The sequence below is a fragment of the Gorilla gorilla genome, chromosome 15, assembly GCF_029281585.2.
Source record: "Gorilla gorilla gorilla isolate KB3781 chromosome 15, NHGRI_mGorGor1-v2.1_pri, whole genome shotgun sequence".
Lineage (NCBI taxonomy): Eukaryota > Metazoa > Chordata > Mammalia > Primates > Hominidae > Gorilla > Gorilla gorilla.
Window position 1 is genome coordinate 67,471,166 of NC_073239.2, and position 27,291 is coordinate 67,498,456.

General features: G+C 41.6%; 2 protein-coding genes across 11 annotated transcripts in view; one reads left to right on the forward strand and one right to left on the reverse strand.

Moving 5' to 3' along the window:
- Window positions 1-15,042, reverse strand: part of MAP4K5 (mitogen-activated protein kinase kinase kinase kinase 5) — a 114,011-nt gene extending 98,969 nt beyond the window's left edge. For 2 of the 4 annotated variants that reach the window (XM_063698294.1, XM_055361461.2), the window contains exons 1-2: window positions 14,896-15,035; window positions 14,390-14,606 (exon numbers count right to left, since the gene is read on the reverse strand). In XM_063698294.1, coding sequence (XP_063554364.1) covers window positions 14,390-14,497 — 108 coding nt within the window. In that variant the 5' untranslated portion in view covers window positions 14,498-14,606; window positions 14,896-15,035. Of the gene's footprint in view, window positions 1-1,950; window positions 2,073-14,389; window positions 14,607-14,847 lie in introns of those variants that run through there. The other 2 variants (XM_055361462.2, XM_063698295.1) reach the window with 2 other exon arrangements.
- The window catches only part of ATL1 (atlastin GTPase 1), a 101,152-nt gene continuing 88,762 nt past the window's right edge, over window positions 14,902-27,291 (forward strand). For 2 of the 7 annotated variants that reach the window (XM_055361463.2, XM_063698298.1), the window contains exon 1: window positions 15,130-15,324. The gene's annotated coding sequence lies outside the window, so the exon portion shown is untranslated. Of the gene's footprint in view, window positions 15,823-27,291 lie in introns of all 7 variants that reach the window. The other 5 variants (XM_055361466.2, XM_055361467.2, XM_055361468.2 and 2 more) reach the window with 5 other exon arrangements.

Below are 27,291 nucleotides of genomic sequence, written 5' to 3' on the forward strand. Positions count from 1 at the left end.
TGGTCAACATGGTGAAATCCTGTCTCTACTAAAAATACAAAAATTAGCAGGGCATGATGGGTGGGCACCTGTTGTTCCAGCTACGCGGGAGGCTGTGGCAGGAGAATTGCTTCAACCTGGGAGGCGCAGGTTGCAGTGGTTGCAGTAAGCCAAGATACCGCCACTGCCCTCCAGCCTGGGCGACAGTGAAACTCCGTCTCAAAAAATAAAACAAAAAATAAATGTTGAAAGTGTTTGATCCAAAACAGAATGCAATATTTTATCCTCTGACAAGAGTAAAGAAAGTGCTTCATTTTACTTTTATTATAAATCATTTTGGGAAAAAGAAAGGCTTTAATCACTACATATATTAGTCATACATCAATTTAACATTTATTCACTGAGCACCTCTGAAGCATCAGGTACCTCAGATACAAGGATAATATTAGTAGAGTAACAGCAAGGAATTACTAAGATGAATAAAAATATCTGTACCTGCCCTGAGTTTCAATGGGGCAGATTTTAGATCCATATAAGAAAGTTTTCTCTAGCAATTAAAACGTCCAAAAAAAAGACCAACTACTTCCAAACACAGTATATCCTTATTATTTAAATAAGAAGTTATAAATGACCATTTGTAAAGGACAAGATAGGGGTTATATGCACTATGTGCCAGCCACAGGTTCCCTGCTAGCTCCCAAACTCATTAATTTTTTTTTATTTTTACTTTAAGTTACAGGATACATGTGCAGAAGAATGTGCAGGTTTGTTACATAGGTATATGTGTGCCATGGTGGTTTGCTGCACCTATCGACCTGTCCTCTAAGTTACTTCTCCTCGCCCCCCACCACCAACAAGCCCTGGTGTGTATTATTCCCCTCCCTGTGTCCCTGTGTTCTCACTGTTCAACTCCCACTTATGAGCGAGAACATGCGGTGCAAAACTCCTTAATTTTTGTGGAGCAAGTTACTTCCAGGCTGGCTTCCACACAATTATACAGGTCTGGACAGGTGCTTCCTATCCCACAGAAGGAGGCTATACTGCACAATTTCCCCACTCCCAGGCAGACAGATTCAGAGCCTAAAGCCTTCCCTTAGAATGACCCAAAATCTGTTCACATGACTTCAATCTCAGGTCTTCCACCCAATCTATTAGGATACTCATCTGTCTCTGAAAAGGCTTCTCCCAACTCTTTTCTAACACAGACTGATTTTATTAAAAGAAGAATTACTTACAGAGGATTACTTAAATTGAACTAATTATCTGGAGGTCTTAATGGCAAAGGAAAGGGACGAAAGGGCTTGAGTTTCAGGGTAGGGAAGATGTGAACTCTCAATCATTGTTGATGGGTGCAAATTTTTTTGGAGAATAATTGGTTAAAATTCACCAAAACCTTTAAGACAATTTAGGAAATTTAGCTCTAGAAATTTATTTAAAGAAATAATTAAGATTGTGTGAAAAAAATCTGTTCAAGGATACTGATCCCAGCATTATTTACAATAAAGAAATATTGGAGACAATTACTTGTATGTTTGTATATAATGAATTAAAAATTATATAACTATATAAGAAAATAATACACAAGTATTAAATATGTATATTTACTGACAAAAAGTTGTTATATATTGTTAAATTTAAAAGCACATTATCAAATATACATCTATATAATATATACTGTATATTATTATACATATCTATTCTATGATTTATACGTATGTCCTTAATATGAATTTTTAAAAGTTGGGAATGTTTATCTCTTGGTAAAGGAGACACAAGTAATTTTTCATTCCTATATAGTTTTAAAAATGAACATGTATCACCAGGTACAGTGGCTCATGCCTGTAATCCCAGCACTTCGGGAGGCCAAGAAGGGCAGATCACCTGAGGTCAGGAGTTTGAGACAAGCCTGGCCAACACGGTGAAACCCTGTCTATAAAAATACAAAAATTAGTGGAGTGTGGTGGCACGCACCTGTAGTCCCAGCTACTCGGAAGACTGAAGCAGGAGAATTGCTTGAACCTGGGAGGCGGAGGTTGTAATGAGTCGAGACTGTGCCACTGTACTCCAGCCTGGGCGACAAAGTGAGACTCCATCTCAAAAAATAAATAAAATAAATAAAAATAAAAATAAAAAATGAACATGTATCACTTAAAATGTATTTTGAAAATAAAAAGGTAGGTAAAAGAAGGCTATCTATGCCAAGGCAAGAAGAGAGAGACAATCATATAGGAAGGTGAGTCCTACCTGTAGATCTTTACTACTACATTAAGAATAACAGGAAACAATTCCTGGAAAAAACTGGTAAAGGACCCAAACATCTCTAGCATGTATTACAATGAAGAACCAAAGCTGAAAATGCAAAACTAGTTCATTAAAAGATGTCTTTAAAAATATATTAAGTTACACATGATTCTTTCTGATTTGGATACATGAAGAGTTAATAAGGGGGTCAAGAAGGCACGGGGCACCAACAAAGGGATGCATGCATGTGAGAAATAACACATTATTTCATAAGACAAAGCTGGGGCTGGGCGTGGTGGCTCACACCTGTAATCCTAGGACTTTGGGAGGCTGAGGCGGGTGGATCACGAGGTCAGGAGCTCAAGACCAGCTTGGCCAACATAGTGAAACCCTGTCTCTATTAAAAATACAAAAATTTGGCCGGCCGTGGTGGCTCACGCCTGTAATCCTAGCACTTTAGGAGGCCAAGGTGGACAGATCACCTGAGGTCGGTAGTTTGAGACCAGCCTGGGCAACATGGTGAAACCCCGTCTCTACTAAAATAAAAAAGAAATTAGTCGGGCATGGCAGCATGTGCCTGTAGTCCCATCTACTCAGGAGGCTGTGGCAGAAGAATTGCTTGAACCCAGGAGGCGAAGGTAGTAGTGAGCCGAGATCATGGCGCTGCATTCCAGACTGGGCGACAGAGCAAGACTCTGTCTCAAAAAAAGACAAAGCTGGAAGTCACAATCCTTCTCAGGCAGTCCTAATTATCCTAAATCAGAGAGAAGCAAACAAAACTAGCTAATGCTACTTAAGGCAGGTTATTCTATCTGCCTAAAATAATTCACATTTTATAATTTATAACAGCATTACAGAGCCTAGTTTATAGGACTCAGTTAATTAACAATAAACATAAATATAAAGTTCCAACAAAATGAGGACAAGAGAAGGTACAGCAGGAAGAATATGCAGCAACCAAAAACGGGACCGTTTCTGGTTTTAGTTATTTGTATTGTAAGGTGGCTATCGGCAAAGTCATCTTTTTTTTTTTTTTTTTTTTGAGATGGAGTTTCACTCTTGTTGCCCAGGCTGGAGTGCAGTGGCGCGATCTTTGCCCACCGCAACCTCCACCTCCCAGTTCAAGTGATTCTCCCACTTCCAGCCTCCCAAGTAGCTGGGAATACAGGCTTCCACCACCACACCCAGCTAATTTTTGTATTTTTAGTAGACAGGGTTTCAACATGTTGGCCAGGCTGGTCTCAAACTCCTGACCTCAGGTGATCCACCCACCTTGGCCTTCCAAAGTGCTGGGATTATAGGTGTGAGCCACCACACCCGGGCAAAGTCATCTTGATAGTAAAGGTAAATCAAGCCTGGGCTCTGAATGGAAACATGAGGGTCAGAGTAATGACCAAGTGATAACCAGGAAGAAGTGCATCTGAAAACTGGTGCTGAGACCTTAAGTTTTACGTATTGAAATCAGTCCATAAATCCCTCATTTCTCAGTAGAGGGGTAAGGCTTCTAAGCCTCATCTGACCATACTATGTATAGTGCCTACAGCATGGCAGACAATGTGTTAAGGACTATGTGTAGAGTAGTGAATTTAAAGATGCAGTCCTCAGGTGGCTTGGAATAATGGAAAGAGCAGAGACTGGAATCAGAAGATCTAGATTCAAGTCCTTACAGTGCCATCTACTAACAGTAAGATTGAGGGTAACAGTAAGTTTCTTCTTGGGTAAAATAGGGATGATAGCACATCTGTTCCACCTACTTCACTAGATTATCGTGTGAAACAAATCACACACTGATCATGAGAGTGTTATACAAACATTAGTCATTCTTAGTCATTTTAATCCTATTTCATTTTCATAAAAATGTTGGAAGGCGGGGGCCACTATGACTCACTAGCCCAAACACCTCCAAGGACAGATCTGACTATCAGCTGGGCTTCCCACATCATCATCTCAAAATCTCCATGAGAGATTATATTTAACAGAAATAAAATTATATTAGGCCTAAATTCATCTTGTCCTTCTCAGAGAGTCATCTATCCTCTCAAACTTGACTAGTACTTCACGCCACTGGAAAGCAATAGCCTTGTAATAACACTCTCCATATACAAATACTCAAAATAGTCCAATACCACCAAGTGAATTCATTTATCTTAGCCAAAGTTCTCAAACTGACAACAAAGCCCCAAAAACACAAGTATCGCTTGTTAATAGAGTTCATGTTTTTCTTTCTGTGTTCTTGGTCTGAAACCACAATGTTAGTTTACAAGTGAAACCCTTTTAAATTTTGAAAGCAAAACTAAAAAAAGAAATCTAAGTCAATCTGTATTCTATCCCATTTGTCTTCATAAAATACACTGGAAATGAAGATCAAAGTGAAAATGCTAAACCTATGTAAACAAAGAACTAGAATACTAGATGAATAAGCCCAAGGTTGCAGCTGTATCCACAAGTCAATTTTGGGACTATAGTAGTGATGCATCGCTATACTTGCACTAGTGACGGCACTGTTTTATGTCTATCTTCACCAAGTTGAAAGTACTTTTTACTTCTTTTACAGTTTTCATAACATGTGTTTTGCTCCCAGGTATGGTTCAGAGCTTCCTATTCACCATTAGAACCATATTTTCTCGTTAGGCAGTCACAAAATAAGCCTACCTCTGAACAGTAAGAAAAATAAATAATAAGATTTTACCCAGATGACTTTTAAAATAGTAAATATCCACAACAGTAGCACATCATCCCAATAAAACATGTTTTATTTTCGCAGTGACCTTATACAACATTTAACATAACATTTATTTAATAAGAAATATAATTTAAAGTTTTTGAAGGACAATCCTTCATCTCTTATTTTCTACTGTTAAGCTATTTTTCCAAGTTATTCACTCTCTCACTCAAATATGAAAACCAAGAGTCTCTCATAATGTCAGACACAGGACACAAAAAGGACAGTATATTCATATAGTTCAGCTGTGTTACTATCAAAAAATAAGAAAGTAGGTGATGTTTTGATATCAAATGTCAGAGAAATAACATCACATACATCTATTTTCTATTACCTTCAGATTTTTAGGCATCGGACTAGACTCTTAATATTTAAAGATCAAAGTATACTGGTGGAGAGAAGACATAAGAAACAGCTACATTCTCTTTGCTTACAAATTCATGCTTAAAAAAATAACATAAGACTTGGTAACCTACAACCAACTGCTGAACTTAATTAAAAATCACAATGGGCTGGGCGCAGTGGCTCACACCTGTAATCCCAGCACTCTGGGAGGCTGAGGCGGGTGGATCACCTGAGGTCGGGAGTTCGAGACCAGCCTGACCAACATGGAGAAATCCCATCTCTACTAAAAATACAAAATTAGCCGGGCGTGGTGGCCCATGCCTGTAATCCCAGCTACTAGGGAGGCTGAGGCAGGAGAATCACTTGAACCTGGGAGGTGGAGGTTGTGGTGAGCTGAGATCACACCATTGCACTCCAGCCTGGGCAACAAGAGCAAAACTCTGTCTCAAAAAAAAAATCATAAATAAATAAAAATCACAATGACCTGTGGTCCTGCACTAGTCAATAAGGCATGATGATGGCAATGCTTGTGTCTTAGATAATATGCCTGCCCCTAAGCTTAGAATTCAGCTGCAGACACAGGTTCCGGTGACTCAATAAGAAAGAGATTTAAGACTTCCTCTGATTACCCAGTTATCCACTTGGTTAACTCCCTAATGCCCTTCAAGTCTGTTCAAATCTAACCTTTTCAATGAGGCCTACCCTGACCATCCTTATATAATTCCCCAACCTGCCTTCTTCACTCCATTCAGGCATTCCTGATCCTCCTTAACCATTCAACCTTTTCTTCTTTCCATACCTTTAATCTCCTTGTAACGTATTATACAATGTGTTTATTATGTTTGTTGTCTCTCTCCCCCCACTAAAATGTGAGTTCCATGAGGGGAGGAATCTTTGTCCACTTTGTTCACTAGATGTAACACAAGGCCCCACAACAGTGTCTGCCCCATAGGAGGCCTTCTATAAGTATTTGTTGAATGTTAAATACTCCTTTACATCCTGTCCTCCCAGTTCTCCATCCCAACTCCCATTCATTAACGTGCCTCACTCTAACCATGCTCGCAGTGGAACAACTAGGACTGGAAATAAACAAACAAGGCTCCAGATCAGAAAGGGAGGGAGGTTTTTACATTTATCCCCTACTCTAGTCCCTAAAAATCCATCCTATGTTTTTTCCTTTTATCTCCTTTCTGAATTCTCAATTCCTCCCAAATTCTTTGTCTTGATTTCCTTCTCTGTAGAATTCCATCTCTAAACTCAGCAATCCTCTTAGACACTTGGGTGATACGACAAACTTAAAGAATGGTAACTGAATGCTGTAATCACTCAGTCTTGATGAGAGTAAAACCCTGAAACAAGAAGAAACATTTGTGTGCCTCATTTCTTTTTCCTGTCATAGCTAAGCTGCTTCAGAGAGCAGGCTACATTCCCTCTACTTCCTCACTTACCAGTCATACCTCAACTCCTCTACTCTTAATGAACCCTTCCAACTCCTTACTTACATGACCACTATGCTGCTTACTCCTTCAAGGCATATTTATTGACCACATACTATATACTAGGCAATATACTAGTATAGGTGTTTCAACAGTAAACATAAGATCTCTGTTCTCATGCAGTTTTAGTCTACCAGGAAGACAAGCAAAAATGAGAAGTGATAAATGATGAGTATCATGATAAAAAATGTACATGGAGCTTTGAAAACATACAGCTGCTAGATGTGACCTACTCTAAGGGACAGAAAAGCCCCCCCACCGAGAAATGTAATGTTTAAACAGAAACCCAAAGAGTAGGCGATAAGATGGAAGAGAAAGAGTGTTCTAAAGGAATACCTGCAAAAATCTGAAAGACACAGAGTAGAGTGCATATAAAGAACTGAAAGTTCAGTATGGATACGGTATTGGGATAAGCAGGGCCTTAATAGGAATATTATTCTAAGACTTTATTCTACGGACAAGGGAAATAAAGGAGAAATGACACAAAACTTCAGATTTATATTTTTTGGAGAATGAATTCATCTTCCTCATTGCAGTTAGAGCAAACAGGAACAAGAATGGAGGCAGCTGATGATAGAGATGGTCTCTTGAAACTTTTCGTTCCTATGAAAAGAACTTCCTCATACCGCTCTGTTTCTTCTCAGACACCTTCAATATATTATTTTTCTCTGCCACCCTCTAAGGCTACAGCCTTTCCTCAGCTCTCCTACAAACTCTCCTGGGTGACCTCACCTATATTTCACAGGTACCACCCCATAAAGTGATGATGACTCCCAAACCTGTATCCCCAGTCCAGAACTCTCAAGGCCAGAGGTGCATTTCCTACCACCTACCAGACACATTCACCTATGCAATGCCTTATGTTCAAAACCAAACACAAAATCCAGACTCCACATATTTGGTATTTCCTAACTCTGTTGATAGCATCAATGTAGTCACTCAAGCCAGAAATTCTAAATGCCATCAATTACCCTTCTCCTCCTTCCCCTCACCGATTACCAGGTGTTTTTGATCATCTTCTAAATATGACTCAAATCCATCCCTTCCTTTCATCTTCTATACCAGGGCCTAAATTTAGTCTTGCATAAACTCTCATCCGGATTATTCAGGAACTGGTCTCTACATTTCTAGCCACTTTGTAAAATCCTTACACTACACTGTAAGATATTTCCTCCTAAAAAGTGTTTCTCTAGTCCGGGCACAGTGTACTCACACCTAAAATCCCAGCACTTTGGGAGGCAGAGGTGGATGGATTGCTTGAGCCCCCGAGTTCAAGACCAGCCTGGGCAACATGGCGAAACCCCACCTTTACAAAAAAATAAAATAAAATACAGAAATTAACTGGGCATGGCAGTGTGTGCCAGTCCCAGCTACTCAGGAGGCTGAAGTGGGAGGATCACTTGAGCCTGGGAGGCGGAGGGTCTAGTGAGATGAGATCATGCCACTACACTGCAGCCTAAGTGACAGAGTAAGACCCTGTCTCAAAAAAATAAAAATAAATAATTGAAAAGGTCCAAATTCTTTGATATGACACATGGAGTCCATTAGCTGGTGTTTCCTGCCAGAAAATAGCCTCTATTCTCCATCTATAAAATAATAAAAATAAATAATTGAAATGACATCTCTGCCAGATGTCACACTGAACCTGGAATGAATACAGATGCAGATCTCTCAAAACTCATCACGGTTTCTCAAGCCTCCAGGTGTTTGCACATACCATACCCAAAGCCTGGAATATCTTTTCCTATCTTCTCTACCTAGAAACCACTGGTCTTCTTTTAAAAATCCAGTTAATGTCCCTTCTTCTGTAATCTTCCTTGGTTCACACTCCTCTCCCTTCCTTCATCCCCAATAAAGGCAGAGTTCGGCATTTCTTCCACTTGTCTTCTATGGCACATATTTTTCTACCATATTATGACTGCTTACATGTCTGTTTTCTTTTTCCTTTTTTTTTTTTTTGAGATGGAGTTTTGCTTTTGTTGCCCAGGCTGGAGTGAAGTGGCGCAATCTCAGCTCACTGCAACCTCCGACCCCCGGGTTCAAGCAATTCTCTTGCCTCTCCCAAGTAGCTGGGATTATAGGCACCTGCCACCATGCCCGGCTAATTTTTGTATTTTTAATAGAGATGGGGTTTTGCCATGTTGGCCAGGCTGGTCTCAAACTGCTGACCTCAGGTGATCCACCAGCCTTGGCCTCCCAAAGTGCTAGGATTACAGGCGTGAGCCACTGCGCCTGGCCACGTCTGTTTTCTTGACTAAACCATACGTTCGTTATTGATAGTGTACTTCATCTCATGTTTGCATCCCCATATCCTAACACATTGTCAGCACTCAATAAATACTTCTTTAATGAATGAATGTTTCTAGAAGTGTGATGATACATTAAGCTTTGTCTCTATAAAATGGGATCTTGGGATATGTTTCAAAGGGCCTAAAGCCATTCCAGAATGGTGACTCTTGGCTGGAGGAAAAGAAAGTGAAGGCATACATAAAGGAGATTCCCCATAGCAGAACTAATTCATCTAGCATCCAGAGGAACCCACGTTAGTGATAAGACTACATGACAAAGACTTCTACGCAAATTATAACATCATTTATAATTGCAAAAAAAGGTTTAAAAACTAGAAGTAACAAATATGCAACTTAGAATGATTAACTAAATGAAGGTTCATTCAACGGATCCTTTAAAAATAGTACTTTTGACTGGGTGTGGTGGCTCACCCTGTAATTCCAGCACTTTGGGAGGCCAAGATGGGCAGATCACGAGGTCAGGAGATTGAGACCATCCTAGTCAACATGGTGAAACCCCGTCTCTACTAGAAATACAAAAATTAGCTGAGTGTGGTGGCGCATGCCTGTAATCCCAGCTACGTGTGGTGGCGCATGCCTGTAATCCCAGCTACTCAGGAGGCTGAGGCAGGAGAATCACCTGAACCAGGGAGTCAGGAGGTTGCAGTAAGCTGAGATTGCGCCACCGCACTCCAGCCTGGCGACACTGCAAGACTCCGTCTCAAAAAAAAAAAAAGTACTTTTGTATGATTACACCACTGCACTCTAGCCTGGGCAAAACAGCAAGACCCTGTCACCCAAAAAAAAAAAAAAAAAATTGTACTTTTGTAGAATATTTAACGACTAGGGAAAATGCTGGTCATTTCAATCAAGCAGAAAAAAGACCTGTATCATATTCCCAATCATAAATTAAATATAAAAGCCATTTTGGAAATATTGATTTAAAAACATTTAGGAAATAAGCCTGAAATAAACTGTATTAAATTATTAGCAGTACCTATCTCTGAGTAATTTTCTACAACTAATTTATTCAACAAATATTTATTGAGCATTTGTTTGTTACATTACAAAGATGTGCAAGAGACATCTGTTTCTGTCCTCTGGGAACTAAACATGTTATTCTTCTATAATCAATCAGATAAAGCAATAAAGGTTAGAAAAAAATTCATAGGATTGCCCAGTCAAAATTTATATTCTATGAAAGGTAAAATAATAATAATAATAATAATAAATAAATAAAAATAAAAAGCCAGATTGCCAGAACTTCTCTGAAATCTAGGCTGGAAGCAATTTTGATACAAATATTTGGATAAGGACTGCCCAAATGGCTTGTACTACTGATCATGAACTGTATCATGATGCTGTAGTTGTTATAGATCCTTGTGGTCAGAGGTAGTTGAGAATCTAAATCTCCAGATTTATCCTTCCTGCTGGCAGATCTACATTTTTACAGTAATTACAAATAAAAGCTGCTCAGTTGACATTTAATCCTTCATCCACCATCCACCAAATTCCTTTTCTCTTCTGTGTTTCTTTCCCCTCTACCATTTCCTGCTCTTGCTCTCAATGATTCATTTATCTAAAAGAATCTTTACGTTCCTCCTCTTCTTTCAACCAAGGAACAGCCAATATAAGATTGAACTCTCCCTCTTCGGGATTCTCAGGAAAGATGGAAGCTTCAGAGAGGATCTGTGGTATTGATGAACATAAAAGTAAATTACGAAGAATCTCAAAGCCAGAGTCCTTTAAAGCTTCTGCATCAAAAGATACCTAAGGTGTAAAAAAAAAAAAAAAAAAAAAAAAGCAGGGAAAAATCCAGGCTTGGTGGCTCATACCTATTAATCCCAGCCCTTTGGGAGACTGAGACAGAAGCATCACATGAGGCCAAGAATTTGAGACTAGCTTGGGCAACACAGGAAGACCCTGTCTTTACATTAAAAAAAAAAAAAAAATTAGCCAGGCATGTTGCCACACACACTTGTAGTCCCAGCTACTGAGGAGGCTGAGGAGAGAGAATCCCTTAAGCCCAGGAGTTCAAGGCTGCAGTGAGCTGATCGTGCCACTGGACTCCAGCCTAAAGCACAAGACCCTCTCTCAAAAACACAGGGGGATATTATCTGAGTAGAACAGTGGCTAATTTACCTTCATTATTCTTTACTGCAGGTATTTCACTAGTTTATAACCCACATTGAAAATACTTCTAAAACATCCTAGGATTTTCAGCTCATCAGAAACACAGTGATAAATAGCAAAATTACTCTAATTGCCCAGAGCTTAAAAAATTCAGCACTACAGTTTCAGGATATGTGTTTTTAGGCATACTAAGGAGTAAATTTAAACTGACAAAATTCTATAGGACTTAGATCACTGATAGTGGATATACTATAAAATAGTTTTTCAGAAATATTTCCCCAGAGAACTCAAATAGTTGAAATTTGTAATAAAAATACACATGCAGGGTATCATTAGACAGCATCACAGGGCCGGATGTGGTGGCTCATGCCTGTAATTTCAATACTTTGGGAGGCCGAGGCAGGCAGATCATTTAAGCGCAGGAGTTTGAGACCAGACTGGGAAACATGGCAAGACCTCCTCTCTACTAAAAAAAAATACAAAAATTAGCCAGACATGGTGGCACACACCTGTAGTGCCAGCTACTTGGGGAGCTGAGGTTGGGAGGATCACTTCAGCCCGGGAGGTTGAGGCTTCAATGAACCAAGATCACGCCACTGCCCTCTAGCCTGGGGGACAGAGCGACATCCTGTATCCAAACAAACAGACAAACAGAAGGCATTACAGGAATACATAGAGTATTAAATGCTAACTTAGTGCTATGATGTCAAAAGCATGTGCTCAGAGAACTAAGTGACAGAGTCTGATATTCATTCATTCATTTATTCAACAAATTTTTAGGAAGTACTTACTCTGTGGCAGGCATAATCAGAGACAGCGCAGTGAAGAGATTAAAATCCCTGCCATCATGGAGTATTTTAGTGAATCAAGATAGATAATAAACAAGAAAAAAATAAGTAAAACATTATGTTGGTGATAAGTACAAAGCAAAAAATAGAGTAGGAAAAAAAGATAGGGAGGATGTGAAAAAAAGGAGGAAGGGAGCAAGCCATATAGTGGGGGGCGGTGGTGAAGGGGAGACATTACAAAGAGAGGAAATAGCAAGAACAAGGACCCAAAGATGGGGAGATGCTTATCATGTTTAAGGAGCAGCAAGCAGGCCAGTGTGACTAGAGCAGAATGACTAAGGAGAGTGGTAGATGAGGCTGAGAAATAAGAGGGAAGGGCTGTCTTGCCCAGGAGCATTTGGGTAAGGCTTTCATGGACAGGTATTACAGCAACAGGTGGAAATGGAGGGGTGGAAGGTGATTCCAAGTAATTAGAACAAAGGAAAACAGAAGACAAGGAGCTAAGAACGCCTTATAAGGATGTTTAGAATCAGAGGCTGGCCTAGTGTGCAATGAATATACATGTAAGTGTGAGGAAGCAACATTGTGAGGGTAGAGGAAGCAACATTGTGAGGGTAGGGGACCATGTGTTAAGGGGTGAAGGTAGAGAGTATGATGAATATTCGGTTTTTGATTCTGCTTGGGAACTGCAGAAGAGAGACTAGGGCAGGAAGGCACCAGGGTAAAAGGCAGGCATTAGCTGCCCCTTAAATATAATCTTTGCTTTTTCCCAGGCATGAATAATATCCTGCTCCAGAGTTGCTTTAGTTACTATATCTATGAAGAAAAAGGGTGGAGGTCTTAAGATCTTTACGGGAAAAACACTCCTAAAACTTTGTTGTAGTAGGGAGAAGAGAATATATACAAGTAGAATTTATACTATTGTAAATTAACATGAACTAAATTGAACTCGTCTAACACACAGTGAATCATAAGACAAAGATGACTAAAAAATGAGACTGAGAAAGGAAATAGGAATTTCAATTTTCTAAAGAGCATTCCACAAAATGGCTAATCCCTGGATAAACAACTAAGTTAACTACCTCTAATTTTACATAAAGAAGAAGAGGATTGTTACAAACATACACTTTGAGTTCAAAGGTATTCACAAGGTAAGAGCCAGAACCTTGCTCACAATTCATCACCTCAGTACCTCTACCAGTGCCTGGTACAGAAGACTCAAATGCTTGTTTAAGGAATAAAAAGCCTATCCATTACAGTTTATCTCAGTAGAATCAAACAGTGCTAGGGCTATAATACCACTACCTTGAAATGCTAATATTGATTGGGAGGAAATTAAAAGTAAGTAGAAAGAGGGGAACCACCTGTGCAAAACAACAACATAACCCCAGAGGAATCTACTAGTGAATTACCCAAATGACACAAAACCACTTCAGCGATATGCAGAAGTGTTGTTTGGCACAATGTGATATATATCATGATCAAATCCAATAAACAACGCCGTTGCAAAAAGCAAAGGAATTTGCCCTTAATATTCATAGGCTGCACTAATGCTCCCTTTTTGGAACACACAACAAAAAGCATAAGGCAATCTCCATCTCTTTCCTCTGAACCATTCAAGAACTCAGCGGATTTGGGGAACTGGGTTTGCTTCTCTACAATGTTTTTTAAAACCCTAAATTAGGTATAACTTACTCTCATCGTTTGTCTTAAGTAATACAAAACAGCACAATACAAAGACAGCAGCTCATATCCACTCTTGGTTATGGGATGTCATAAATTCCCGAAAGGAACCGCTAAAGTAAAACAAAACCCAGCAAGTTAATATCACATTTTTATCGCCAACCAAAAACAAACGATCAAACTTCCACCAGGAAAAGTATCTTTTTATATGGGATAATGCTTGCATACATGTCACCAATATTAGTTTGCTTACAGTTAAAGCTCAGAGACAGGGTTTCATATGGCTTTTTTAGTCAAACTCATCCATTGAAACAAATTTTTTAAAAAAAATGCAAATGTCTGAATGTCAATATTCTTTCCTATCTTCCATGAAGCATTTTTCCATGCTAACACTAGAGCATCCTTCGGTGTAATTCCACAAGCAGATTCAAATTCCCTTCAATACCATAAATAAACCCTATTAAAAAGCCTTTAAACCACAAAAAAAGTGCAACAGCGGTTTGCAACTGTGTGGTTAGTTCTGCCTGTTGGTAGCGATTAGAACAAGCTATGAGTCGAGGGTGCTCAGAACCGAGTAAAAGGGACCCCGGCCGCTTTCTCCCCAAGAGGCAACAATAAAAGCATCCTCCTCTCGCCCCAATACTTCGCAGGAAAGTGGCCCCATTCCCGGGACCCAGTCGACCACAGGAAAAAAGCACGGCCAGCCTCACTTACCTTATAGACGTCCCCGTAGGTGCCGCTGCCGACCCTCTGGACGAGCTCGTAGTCCTGCTGCGGGTTCCGCCTCAGGATGTCCGTGGCAGGCCGCAGCGGGGCCTCCATCTTCACTTAGGGCCCGGCCCCCGCCAGCTCACCCCGCGGCTCCCGGATTCCCGCTAACGAGCACGAACGGCGCCGCTTCCCAACATGGAGCCTCCGCCCGCAGCTCCGCCTGCACAAGGGACCAGCAAAGGCTGGTTGGCGTCGCGGGCTACGACCCCCAGCGGCCCGCGCCCTCGCGGCCCGGCCCCTTCCTTTCCGTCCCGCCAGGGGCCGTGGAAGAGAAAGGGGTCTGGAAGGGCCCCCGGCGCCCCGTATCCCCGTTCGGTCTGCGGCCCTTCCCCCTCCCCGGCCGCCCGCGAACTGCCCGACGAGGCCTCCCCGCCAGCCGGGGCCCAGGGCCGGCTCGGTACCTAATGGGGGCGGCCCCGTCTTTGTTGAGCGCGGAGCCCGGGACCTACTTCCTAGACCGCACCCGCGTCCTCCTCCCCCGCGCCGGCCGGCAGCTCCGGGTTTGCAGTCGCCGCCGCCGCCACTCAGCCGCTGCACGGCGCGTCCTCTCGGGGGCGGCGGAGGCGCGTACAGTCGCCGCCGCCGCCGCCGCCGCCGCACCACGTTCCCCACCCGGGGCTGCGTCACCGGGAGACACGTTCCCAGCCAGCATGGGTCGGCGCCCAGCGGCCCGCCCGAGCACTCCGGCCGCAGAACCAGAGTGCCGCCCTGAGGCCTGCTGAGAACACAACACCCTCCCGACCGCGCCACCGCGCCCCCCTAGCCGGGCGCGTCCTTGCAGGGCCTGGGCTGGCTCCCTCCCACTCTCAGAAATAAGGCACACCCCTGGGCATTCGTGGGCCAACGGGCCTTGGCTAAACCGTCCCCACATTTGTCAGGTAGGCCTGTAGGGTGACGGGTAGAGGAAGAAGGGCGATGGGAACGTAGCCCTCCAAGTTAAACACGGAAAAGGTACGTTAAGGGCACCGGGCCAGAAGTAACCTGGCAGCGGGGCGCCGGGGAAGGAGGTGGGGGAGTGCCAGGTTAACTAAGTCCCGGCACACCCTACTGCACCTTCCTGTTTTGCAAACCATTCCCAGTGGTACCAGTTTGAGGCTGCACTGCACACCTGCACAATCTGCCTTCTACTTAGTTCTTCTGAGACATTTCTGAAAGTCTGAATTCCTAGGACTGCTCAATGACCTTTGTCCCTGTTGGGCACACGCAGTGTCTCATCGCTGGTATTGCACCTTTAATGAGATCAAGAGTTCCGCAAAAGTAAAACAAAGTCAGGGGTCGCAGACTGGTTCTGGTTCTACCACTTCCTCAGTATATGCTCTGGGACAAAACAGCATATTTGGCAACATCTCGGTGTCCTTATCTGCAGCTTGAAGAGGGTAAGATTTTGCATCTGACACCCAGGAAAGTGTTTATAAAGCGTTTTACAGGATTGTAAAGGGGGTTATCGAATATAAGAGGTCTTAAAATACTTAACAATGCACAGCATATATGGAACAGGAGTTCGGGGAAGTAATTTGGCTGATATTTCAAAAGCTGTTTTGCAGTTTCAGTTCCAGTCTTGCTCTGAAGGTAGAAATTAAGTTGCCAGTGTTACATTGTACTGGCTAAGTTATTTCTAGAGCCTCATAGAGAATTTGAACAGAAAAGCCAGATAGCACTCAGCCACTGCATTTAGTGACTGAAACATCATAAAAGAGCAAGTTGGAGATGTTGGCATGTGGCTTTGAACATCCAATTTTTAATTCTGTTCTTGAGAAATATACTCCTTATTGTTGATAATTGTATAATGTAGAAATTAAATTTGCACCTTAACAGGACAGGGCATATATGTATTTTCTTGTGCTCCACACACAAAGGGCACTTATTTGGGGAACATAAGTAAGCCCAGACTTACATGCTCCATGGACAAAGCCTATGTGTTTGCTGCATTGAAAAAATTGCTGAAGAACAGTTCCTTCTTTCAAAGATTCTTGGCACTTGTTTTGGTGGGCACATACTTTTGGCTTCGATGACTCAAAATCTCTTCAAATGTTCTATTGGTATCTTAGCATTTGTTTACTGTCATAGATTCATTTGAGATTTTTTTCCTCTGGCCATATAAGCACTGATCCTTTATCTAGTCTGAAATATATTTATTCTTACATGTTTACACTTGCGTTACTCCAGGGAATTTCAGGCAGCATACAGAAAACACTTACTATAAAACAAGATAAAAATAAGTGGGCAAACTAGTATGAAGTTAAAGAGAAGGAAAATACGAAATCAGAACAGTGTGACAAATCGGCCAACCAGAGGATTTTATAGTGTTTTTGAGATCAAGAGTAACCAATTGATCAAGAAAGAGGCATATATTTTCCTAATGCAAAGACTTCCAAAAATTTAATTTAATGAGCCTTCTTCATAAAGTAGAAACTGAATGCCCAGTTTGAGACAAGGACAAATATCCTGACAATCCTTTAAGCATGTTATTCTTGAAATACAGCATTTAAAATGAATTAGGCAGTGAAATGTTTGAGGTCATAGGCTTCAACAAGACCCTGGAGTGCAGATATTTTATGTTGCCAGTAATGGCAGATCCATATGCTTTGACCATCAACCTAGAGGCAGATAGCATGGAAAAAGTCAAGACTCTATGTGGTGGTTAAAAAGTCAAGACTCTATGTGTCTGCTATAATTATTATTTTACTTGTACCGCAATTCATGCAAAGAGGAAAACATTTGTTTTATACTAACTCCAAAAGAATCTTAAGGATTTTTAAAATACTGGTTGAGTTAATTTTAACAAGATCAGTGAAGTGGGTTGCTTTGTAAAGAAATGCAAATTCAATTTACTTAAATATACACTGAGTAAATTTAATTTTAGATCCTAGACAATTAAGCAAACAATTTCAAGGTTGAAGTTTATGTAATAATATGTTAGTTATGTCATGGTAACCAGAGAGTTTCTTACAAACCACCCAATTTCATATGACAAGGTATGGAATAAGAATAAATATGGCTTGATAGGTCCTTCATTCCAACCTAATTGTCATGCATTCTTGGTATCTTCATGCTGACACATAAATATTTTTCAGCTTTTACCCTTATCATTATAATATACGATAATGGTTTGCCACATGCTTTGTAATGTACTTCCCTTCTTTGAAAGTTCTTCAGTAAAATGCTGACTGTAATCTGTGGCCTCTAATTTCAGCTCTAACTTTAGCCAAGGCTGAATAAAAAAGAATTGGGAGACATAAAATGCTTTATCTTATATAAAGCTGAGGTTCACAATTTATTATCCAAGACAAAATGGCTAATTAAACCTTCAAGTGTGATAGGACAGAGCATAAGGACAATAACTTTAGTCTATTGAACATACAGATTTAAGCAATCTGGTAATCTCCTGATTAATCTGCCAACATAAACTAATTTCAACATGTAACTCTGTGATTCAGTTGACTGCTCTATAGATCTGTTAAACAGAAATCAATTAAATGTTGGAAGACATTGCCACAATTATGATTTGGATTTTTAAATAATTATTATTAAACTATTGTTTTACTAATTAGGGCCACTTGTCTTTTGAGGCATAAACCATGTTTTCCAAATATAGGGCGATTTTTATATAATTTGTTCTGGATGGCAATAGAACATGTATCTCATTCAGGATCAGTATCAGGTCATTAGGATGAGAGTTTTAAAAAGGAGAGGTGAGGAAGGCAGTCGATATTCCTTTCGTCCAGTTTGAATTGATCATCAGATATGTTACTGATATGGTTTGTCTGTGTCCCCACCCAAATCTCATCTTGAATTCCCACGTGTTGTGGGAGGGACCAGGTAGGAGGTAATGAATCATGAGGGCAAGTCTTTCCCATGCTGTTTTCATGATAGTGAATAACTCTCACGAGATCTGATGGTTTTAAAAAGAGGAGTTCCCCTGCACAAGCTCCCTCTCTTTGCCTGCTGCCATCGTGTGAGACATGACTTGCTCTTCCTTGCCCTCTGCCATGATTGTGAGGCTTCCCAGCCACATGGAACTGTAAGTCCAATTAAACCTCTTTCTTTTGTAGATTGCCCGGTCTCAGGTTTGTCTTTATCAGCAGCATGAAAACAGACTAATACATTAAATTGAGGTCTGGCGCCATGGCCCATGCCTGTAATCTCAGCACTTTGGGAGGCCAAGGTGGGCGGATCATCTGAGGTCGGGAGTTTGAGACCAGCCTGACCAAAACCCCGTCTCTGCTAAAACTACAAAATTAGCCAGGCATGGTGGTGCATGCCTGTAATCCCAGCTACTTGGGAGGCTAAGGCAGGAGAATCGCTTGAACCCGGGAAGTAGAGGTTGTGGTGAGCCAAGATTGCACCATTGCACTCCAGCCTGGGCAACAAGAGCAAAACTCTGTCTCAAAAAAAAAAAAAAAAATTGTTAACAGTAGAGTGAGATGTTGCTGAAAAGTTACCTGAAAATATGGAAGCAACTTTGGAACTGGGTAACAGGCAGAGGTTGGAACAGTTTGGAGAGCTCAGAAGAAGACAGGAAAATGTGGGAAAGTTTGGAACTTCCTAGAGACTTGTTGAATGGCTTTGACAAAAATGCTAATAGTGATATAACAATAAGGTCCAGGCTGAGGTAGTCTCAAATGGAGATGAGGAACTTGTTGGAACTGGAGCAAAGGTGACTCTTGTTACGTTTTAGCAAAGACACTGGTGGCATTTTGCCCCTGCCCTAGAGGTTTGTGGAACTTTGAACTTGAGAGAGGAGATTCAGGGTATCTGGCAGAAGAAATTTCTAAGCAGCAAAGCATTCAAGAGGTGGCTAGGGTGTTGTTAAAAGCATTCAGTCTTATAAAGGAAGCACAGCATAAAAGTTTGGAAAATTTGCAGCCTGACAATACAATGGAAAAGAAAATCCCATTTTCTGAGGAAAAATTCAAGCAGGCTGCAGAAATTTGCGTAAGTAACGAAAAGCTGAATATTAATTCCCAAGACAATGGGGAAAATGCCTTCAGGGCATGTCAGAGGTCTTCATGGCAGACCTTCCCATCACAGGCCAGGAGACCTAAGAGGAAAAAGTGGTTTCGTTGGCTAGGCCCAGGGTCCCTGTGCTGTGTGCAGCCTAGAGACTTGGTGCCCTGCTTTCCAGCTGCTCCAGCTGCAGCTGAAAGGGGCCAACAAAGAGCTGGGGCCGTGGCTTCAGAGGGTGCAAGCCTCCAGCCTTGGCAGCTTCCACGTGGTGTTGAGCCTTCTAGTACATAGAAGTCAAGAATTGAGGTTTGGGAACCTTTGCCTAGATTTCAGACGATGTATGGAAATGCCTGGATGTCCAGGCAGAAGTTTTCTGCAGGGGTAGGGCCCTCACGGAGAACCTCTGCTAGGGCAGTGCGAAAGGGAAATGTGGGGTCAGAGCCCCCAGACAGAGTTCCTTCTGAGGTACTGCCTAGTGGAGCTGTGAGAAGAGGGCCACTGTCCTCCAGATCACAGAGTGGTAGATCCACTGACAGCTTGCACCGTGCACCTGGAAAAGCTGCAGACACTCAACACCATCCCATGAAAGCAGCCAGAGGGAGGCTGTACCCTGCAAAGCCACAGGGGCAGAGCTGCCCAAGACCATGGGAACCAACCTCTTGCATCAGCATGACTTAGATGTGAGACATGGAGTCAAAGGAGATCATTTTGGATCTTTAAGATTTGACTGCCCCACTTGATTTCAGACTTGCAGGGGGCCTGTAGCCCCTTTGTTTTGGCCCATTTCTCACATTTTGAATGGCTGTATTTACCCAATGCCTGTACTCCCAGTGTATCTAGGAAGTAACTAACCTGCTTTTGATTTTACAGGCTCATTGGTGGAAGGGACTTGCCTTTGTCTCAGATGAGATGTTGGACTGTGGACTTTTGAGTTAATGCTGAAATGAGTTAACACTTTGGGGAACTGTTGGGAAGGCAAGATTGGTTTTGAAACATGAGGACATGAGATTTGGGAGGGGCCAGGGGCAGAATGGTATGGTTTGGCTGTGTGCCCACCCACATCTCATCTTGAATTCCCATGTGAGAGAGGGACCTGGTGGGAGGTAATTGAATCATGGGGGCAAATCTTTCCTGTCATGTTCTCGTGATAGTGAATAAGTCTCATGAGATCTGATGGTTTTAAAAAGGGGTGTTCCCCTGCATGAGCCCTCCCTTTGCCTACTGCCATCCATGTAGGATGTGACTTGCTCCTCCTTGCCTTCTGCCACAATTGTGAGGCTTTCCCTGCCACGTGGAACTGTAAATCCAATTAAACCTCTTCCTTTTGTAAATTGCCCAGTCTTGGGTGTGTCTTTATCAGCAGTGTGAAAACGGACTAATACAGTTAAAAAGCTGTTTCTATTAACCTTTATTGTCAGAGTGGTTTTAAGGTTTATGTGAAAATTGGTAGAAGGATTTCTGTATTCAACTCACAAATTGATTTTGTCTGCAAATTCAATAGCTAAGAAAAGATAGCAGATTACAAATAATCTTATGCTGTTCCTTATTGGTTTCCTCACGCAATAACAGGTATGTTCAAAAGGGTGCCCAAAGTTTGCCCACACCTCATGTAGACTAGTGTTATGAGCAGAAAAAGCTACAATGCTTGGCTGGGATCCTATCTTACAGCTGCATAGCTCTTGCAGGATTCCAGTAAGTTCCCCTTTTCTTTGTCTCTGCAGAGCAAGGATAATAATGGCTTTCCACTGTTGCTAATCTCAGGATTCCTCACTATCTATTGGTGATTCACTTAACCCTGTCATCTAATCATTTATTTATTTATTAGAGATGGGGTCTTGCTCTGTTGCCCAGGCTAGAATGCAGTGGCTATTAACAAGTGCTATCATACTGTACCACAGCCTCAAACTCCTGGCCTCAAGCAATCCATCTACCTCAGCCTCCCAAGTAGCTGGGACTATGGGTACGCACCACTGTGCCCAGCTTTTATTTTTATAAATGGTTCTTTTATTATATTCTCTTTCTGTGCTTTTTCTTCCCAGAAACCCGATTGATGAAGTTATAGGGATTAGAATTAGTCTCAGAAAAGAGACTCTCAAAATGGCTTTCTAGGATGATATCACTCACATATCTGATGATTACTTGTATAAACTACTTGCCAAGGAAAATGGAACAGTGGTATTCTATAGCATGGAATGGCATCACAATTACTCAAACTATCAGCAGTGGCATGAAATGGAGTGTCAGTGTAGGGCACAACATTGAAAGATCAATCTCTAGCACTTAGCTGCTGTAACAGTGAGGTTTACTAAAATTATTGTGTCATTTGGCTCTTCTGACTGCTTCTGTGAGAGTACATGAAAAAAAGACAAATAGCTTTGGGTTCCAAATACCAGGCATGAATAGAAAATCAGAAAACTTCCTTGACAGCTTTGAAGAAATCCATTATCTCTTATAGCTAAGGGGAAGATATGGCTGAGGATCAAGTCCAGGGCCTGACTATAAAGGCTTTGGAGTTGCAATGTTAATTAAACATGAGACCCAGTTCTGTTATGCTAAGGTAAGGGCACTGGTGGAGATGGCCTAGAACCTATGACATGGGATGGGGGCATTTGAGCAGATATGAATGAGGCTTAGAACTTTAAACATGAGTTAGAAGAAAGAGTTTCAGTATAGCCCTAATGGGGAAGTACACAGAATGCTCTTGGAGGAGAGCTTATACAATGAAGAAGTTGTAGGATCTTGCTAAATACTTACCTGGGATTCAGATTTGCTGTGTTGACTTGAGCATCTGGAAGTCCTTCTAAGTGGATTACTAGAAGCTTGTTCTCAATAATAGCTTACAATCTATGTGCTGAGATGCCAGAATTTCCCTGGCATACTGTAGAAGAAAGAATCTCAAGGTTTAGGGAGATGGGATGTTGGATTTGCTCTGTTATAGTCATTCTGCTTAGTCAAACTCTATTCATACCATGCCCAGGAGGGCCCATACAATTTACTCTTTTCAAGGCATTGAATGAGGGAGAACAGATATCCTTGAAAGATTCTTCTGTGGCTGCCCTCAGTGGATTAGAGATGATGATTGGGAGCCCACATTGAAACTGGGATCCATGATTTTATATCCTGGTAGAGGTCAGGTGGCTCAACTGTCAAAGACATGTTTAGCACAGTTACTATAATAACCTTCAGGAAGAAGTGAAATCAGGATGTTTTGATTGCAAGGATAGGTGGTGGTATCCTATTAATCCCTGAGTCTCTAGGAATGAATAAAACCATCAGCCTACTTAAGTGCCATTTGACATATGTAGGTGGAAAAATCCTGGGACTGATTGGTAGAAACCTAACTGAAATCTCTGTAATAGAGATTCAAGACATATTACCTGAATCTTAGACATAAACCAATTCACAAACCTGGAGTCCCTTAATTAAGGGTGAGGGCAGATGCCTTTGAGGGAGAGTCCCATAGTGCAGCCAGGTATAAACGGTGACTTTTCCCTAAGGCCATTTCCAGAGGTACTTGTAGCCTTTTACCAGGGTGATTGTGAGCTAAGGAATGGGTGATTCTCATACATTGTGGAGATTAATTAATATTAACTCTAAATACTAATCTCTGCGGTCTCAAAATACCGCCAAAATTCCAGTGATTAAAGTAGAGATTTAAGAAAGTCAAGTGGGACTAAAGATCCACTCTGGAGTTATTTTTCCAGTCCCAAAATATATGTGAGTATAGATATATTGAGTAGCAGAATTCCTACATTAGGTTTCTAGGGAGCTATTATGATAGGTAGGAACAAGTGTAACCTCCCTAGCTAACTTCTTACCCATGCCAAAGTAGAATACCAAAATTAAATTTGATCTCCAGGGAAATTACAGAGATTAGTGCCACCATTAAAGATATGAAAGATACAAGTCTTTTCCTTTTAACTCCTCTTGGCTCTTGCAATAGCCAAATTAGTTTTGGAGAATGTGGATTATTAAAAATTTAATCAAATGTTGATGCTAGTCATAGTTGTGGTTCCACATATGGGGGATCTTTACTAGAGCAAATCAGAATAGCTCTTGGCATCTAGAAGGTAGCTATTGACTTGAAAACTAGAAAGTAGCTTTCTTTTCAATTCCCGTCGCAAAAATAATCAGAAGCAGTTTGCTTTCACATGATTGCAACAGCACTGTCATTGTACTACCTCAGGGATATTTAAAGACTTCTGTTCTATGAAGTATCATTCCAGAGGGAACTTTGTTTCCTTGATATCCAGTAGAATATCATGGTAGTCTTTTATCTTGATAACATTATGCAAATTGCACCTTGTGAGCAGGAAGTAGCAACCACCCTACATACTTTAAAAAATACCACTAATACCAGAGAACGAGAGATAAACCCAGTTCAGGAACCTGATACATTAGTGAAATTTCTAACAAGGAAGTAGTGCTCTACCTTGTATCATCCACCTTAAAGATGCACAGTGTTTGTTTGGCCTGTTTGTATTTTGAGACAATGTACTGCATTTGCTACTCTTTGACCCATGTAACCTGTATGACTGCCACCTTGTTCATATCACTTGGAACTACATAATGTACTACAGAGAAGGCTATGATGCAAGCTGCCCTGACACTTAGGCTTTAGGATTCAGCAGACCCAATGGTAAACAGGAAACTGTATGGATTCTCTTGCAACCCCAGTAGGAGAATCCCAATGCAGAACCCTAGGATTTTGGTATAAGAATATGCTGTTGGCCAGGCGCGGTGGCTCACGCCTGTAATCCCAGCATTTAGGGAGGCCGAGGCAGGAGGATCACGAGGTCAGGAGATCGAGATCACGGTGAAACCCTGTATCTCTAAAAATAACAAAAAATTAGCTGGGTGCGGTGGCGAGTGCCTGTAGTCCCAGCTACTTGGGAAGCTGAGGCAGGAGAATGGCATGAACCCAGGAGGCAGAGCTTGTAGTGAGCCGAGATCGCGCCACTGCACTCCAGCCTGGGCGACAGAGCAAGATTCTGTCTCAAAAAAAAAAAAAAAAAAAAAGAATATGCTGTTATCTGCTGACAGCTATTGTCTGTTTGAAAGGCAACTCCGTCTCAAAAAAAAAAAAAAAAAAAGAATATGCTGTTATCTGCTGACAGCTATTGTCTGTTTGAAAGGCAACTCTTGATTTACTTCTAGGTCTTAGTAGAGGCTAGACTCCTGACCATAGGATACTAAGTAACAATGTGACATTAACTGCTCTTTAGAAATTGGGAGTTACCCTGCATGTTCTCACTCATAAGTGAGAGTTGAACAATGAGAACACGCGGACATAGGGAGGGGAACATCACACACTGGGGGCCTGTGGTGTCGGGGGGAGGGGGTTGGGGGCAAGGGGAGAGAGAGCACTAGGACAAATACCTAATGCATACGGGACTTAAAACCTAAATGACAGGTTGATAGGTGCAGCAAACTACCATGGCATATGTATACCTATGTAACAAACCTGCACATTCTGTACAGGTATCCCAGAACTTAAAGTAAAATTAAAAAAATAAAAGAAAATAAAAGAAATTGGGTGTTACCTAATTTACTGGATCGTAAGTTGAACATGGGCAGCAGAATTCCGTTGTCAAATGGAAGAGTATACACTGAGGTGGCCTGAGATGATCTGGAAGACACAAGTAAATCACATGGAACAAATGTCCATTGGATCTGCCCTTACTTCTTTGCCACCTGTTTTTTTTTCAACCCATTATCTATAGGCTCATAGCCATTTAGCAGGGGAAGAAAAAGTTTAGGCTTGGTTTATTAATGATCTGCATAATATGCTAGCACCAACTTGAAGCAGAGAGCCACAGAATTCTGTGCCCACACCATAATGGGGTGGCCCTGAAAGATAGTGAGTAGGAGAAATTCTCCCAGTGGATATAACTTTGAACAATACATCTGGTTGTCCTCTTTTTTAGGAAGAAGAGTTGATCTGAGGTATGGATCTGTACTGATTTATGCACAGTAGCTAATAGGTTGGTCAATTACTTGGAAGGAAGAAGATTTGAGATAAGGAAGTCAGTGGGAGAAGTATTATGGATGGATTCTTAAAATTGCCCAGAATGTGAAAATAACTGTGAACTACAATACTGCCCAGCAGAGGGCATCCATCTCGATAGTTATACAAGAAGATCTGTTCTACAGGTGTCAATCAGCCTCTTTACACAGTCACTCTAGTGCTTGCTCAGTGGGCCTACGTGACAATAGGAATGTAAGCTAACATTAGATTCAACAATGTAGACTTCTACTGGCCAAGGATAATTCAGTTACTGCCACTATGGAGTGATTAATCTGCTTATAGCAGAGGCCATTGCAGAGATCCCAGTATGATACTGTTCCCTTGACAGATTAGTCAACCATCTGGTGGCAGTTTAATTTCACTAGATTCCTTTCATTATAGAGGGAAGAGTGGCCTGTCATCATGGAAATAGATACATATTCTAGGTAGAGGTTTACCTTCCCTGCTTGGAAAGCTTCTATTAGTGCCACAATTCACGGGCTTATGGAATGCCTTCTTTTATCACCATGTATCACAAATATCTTTGAGCAAGAAAGTAATTTTATTATGAGAGAAGTGTGGCAGCAGAGTCATGCCCATGGAATTAACTGATCTTACCCATCACTCAGGAACAGCTAGTTTGATAGGATAGAGGAAAGTATGGAGAAGGATCAATCGTGGTGCTGGCTGAGAGAAAACCCCTGTAAGGATGTAGTATAGGACTCAACCCAGTCACCATTATATGTTGTCATCTACTCAATATTCAGAATGCATGGGCCTGTGAACCAAGAGGCAGAGGTAGGAGTGGCTCTTCTATTATTCCTAATAACTCTCTTGAAATTTTTTTTCTCTACAACTTTGTCTTTATTATATTGTCCCTATAGGATTGGACTTGGTGAGTTTGGAGGCCCTAGTGCCCAAGGGATTGATACTTTCCCCAGATGACATGGTCACAGTTCTACTTAACGGGAAGCTGAAACTGCCATCTGGCTATTTTGGAGTCTTCAGATCACTAAATCAACAGTTAGAGAAGGGGGTCATTGTACTGGTTGGGGTGATTGATTCTGACTACCATGGGGAAATTGGTTATTGCTCCACAAAGGGAACAAGGAAGACTATGTCTGGAATCCCAGGTATTCACTAGGGTGTCTCTTAGTAGAGTCACATCTCTAATATTACTGGACAGTGGGAAACTGAAGCAAACCAATGAAGATGAGAGCACAAGGACTTGGATCCTCTGAGACTAAGGTTGGGTGACCCCACCAGATGAGGTATGAGTTAAGGGCTATGGGAAAGTGGAAGCCATGATGATCACTTTGGCCCTTGGGCCCAATAACTACCCTCTTTTCTCTGTCCTTACTATCAGAACCACAATTTTGTTGACCTCTTCCAAGTGGCTATGCCCATCAGGGGAGACTGAGACACTACCCCGTCTTAGGGAATAAATCTTGATTGGTCTAGCCTCATTTTTCTTATTAAAGGAATGGTTTAGGCTTGGACAATTCTGGACAATGACACAGGAGGAAAAGTCTGCTGGAGTGCTTCTAGGAAGGTTTTCCTTGCTATTAACAGGGTACACAAGACACAGACGTGACTTATTCTGTCTCTAGGCATGGGTGTCTGCTTCTGATGTGACTAGAATGGCAACTGCCATTTTGAAAACATAAGAGGAGCCAGCATTAGAAAATAAGGTGGCTGGGTGATGGTGGCTCACACTTGTAATCTCAGAGCTTTGGGAGGCTGAGGTGGGAGGATTGCTTGAGCTCGGGAGTTTGAGACCAGCCTGGGGAACATAGTGAGAACTCATCTCTACTAAAAGTTGGGAAAAAATTAGCCAGGCATGGTGGCATGATGCTATAAATGCAGCTACTCAGAAGGCTGAAGCAGGAGA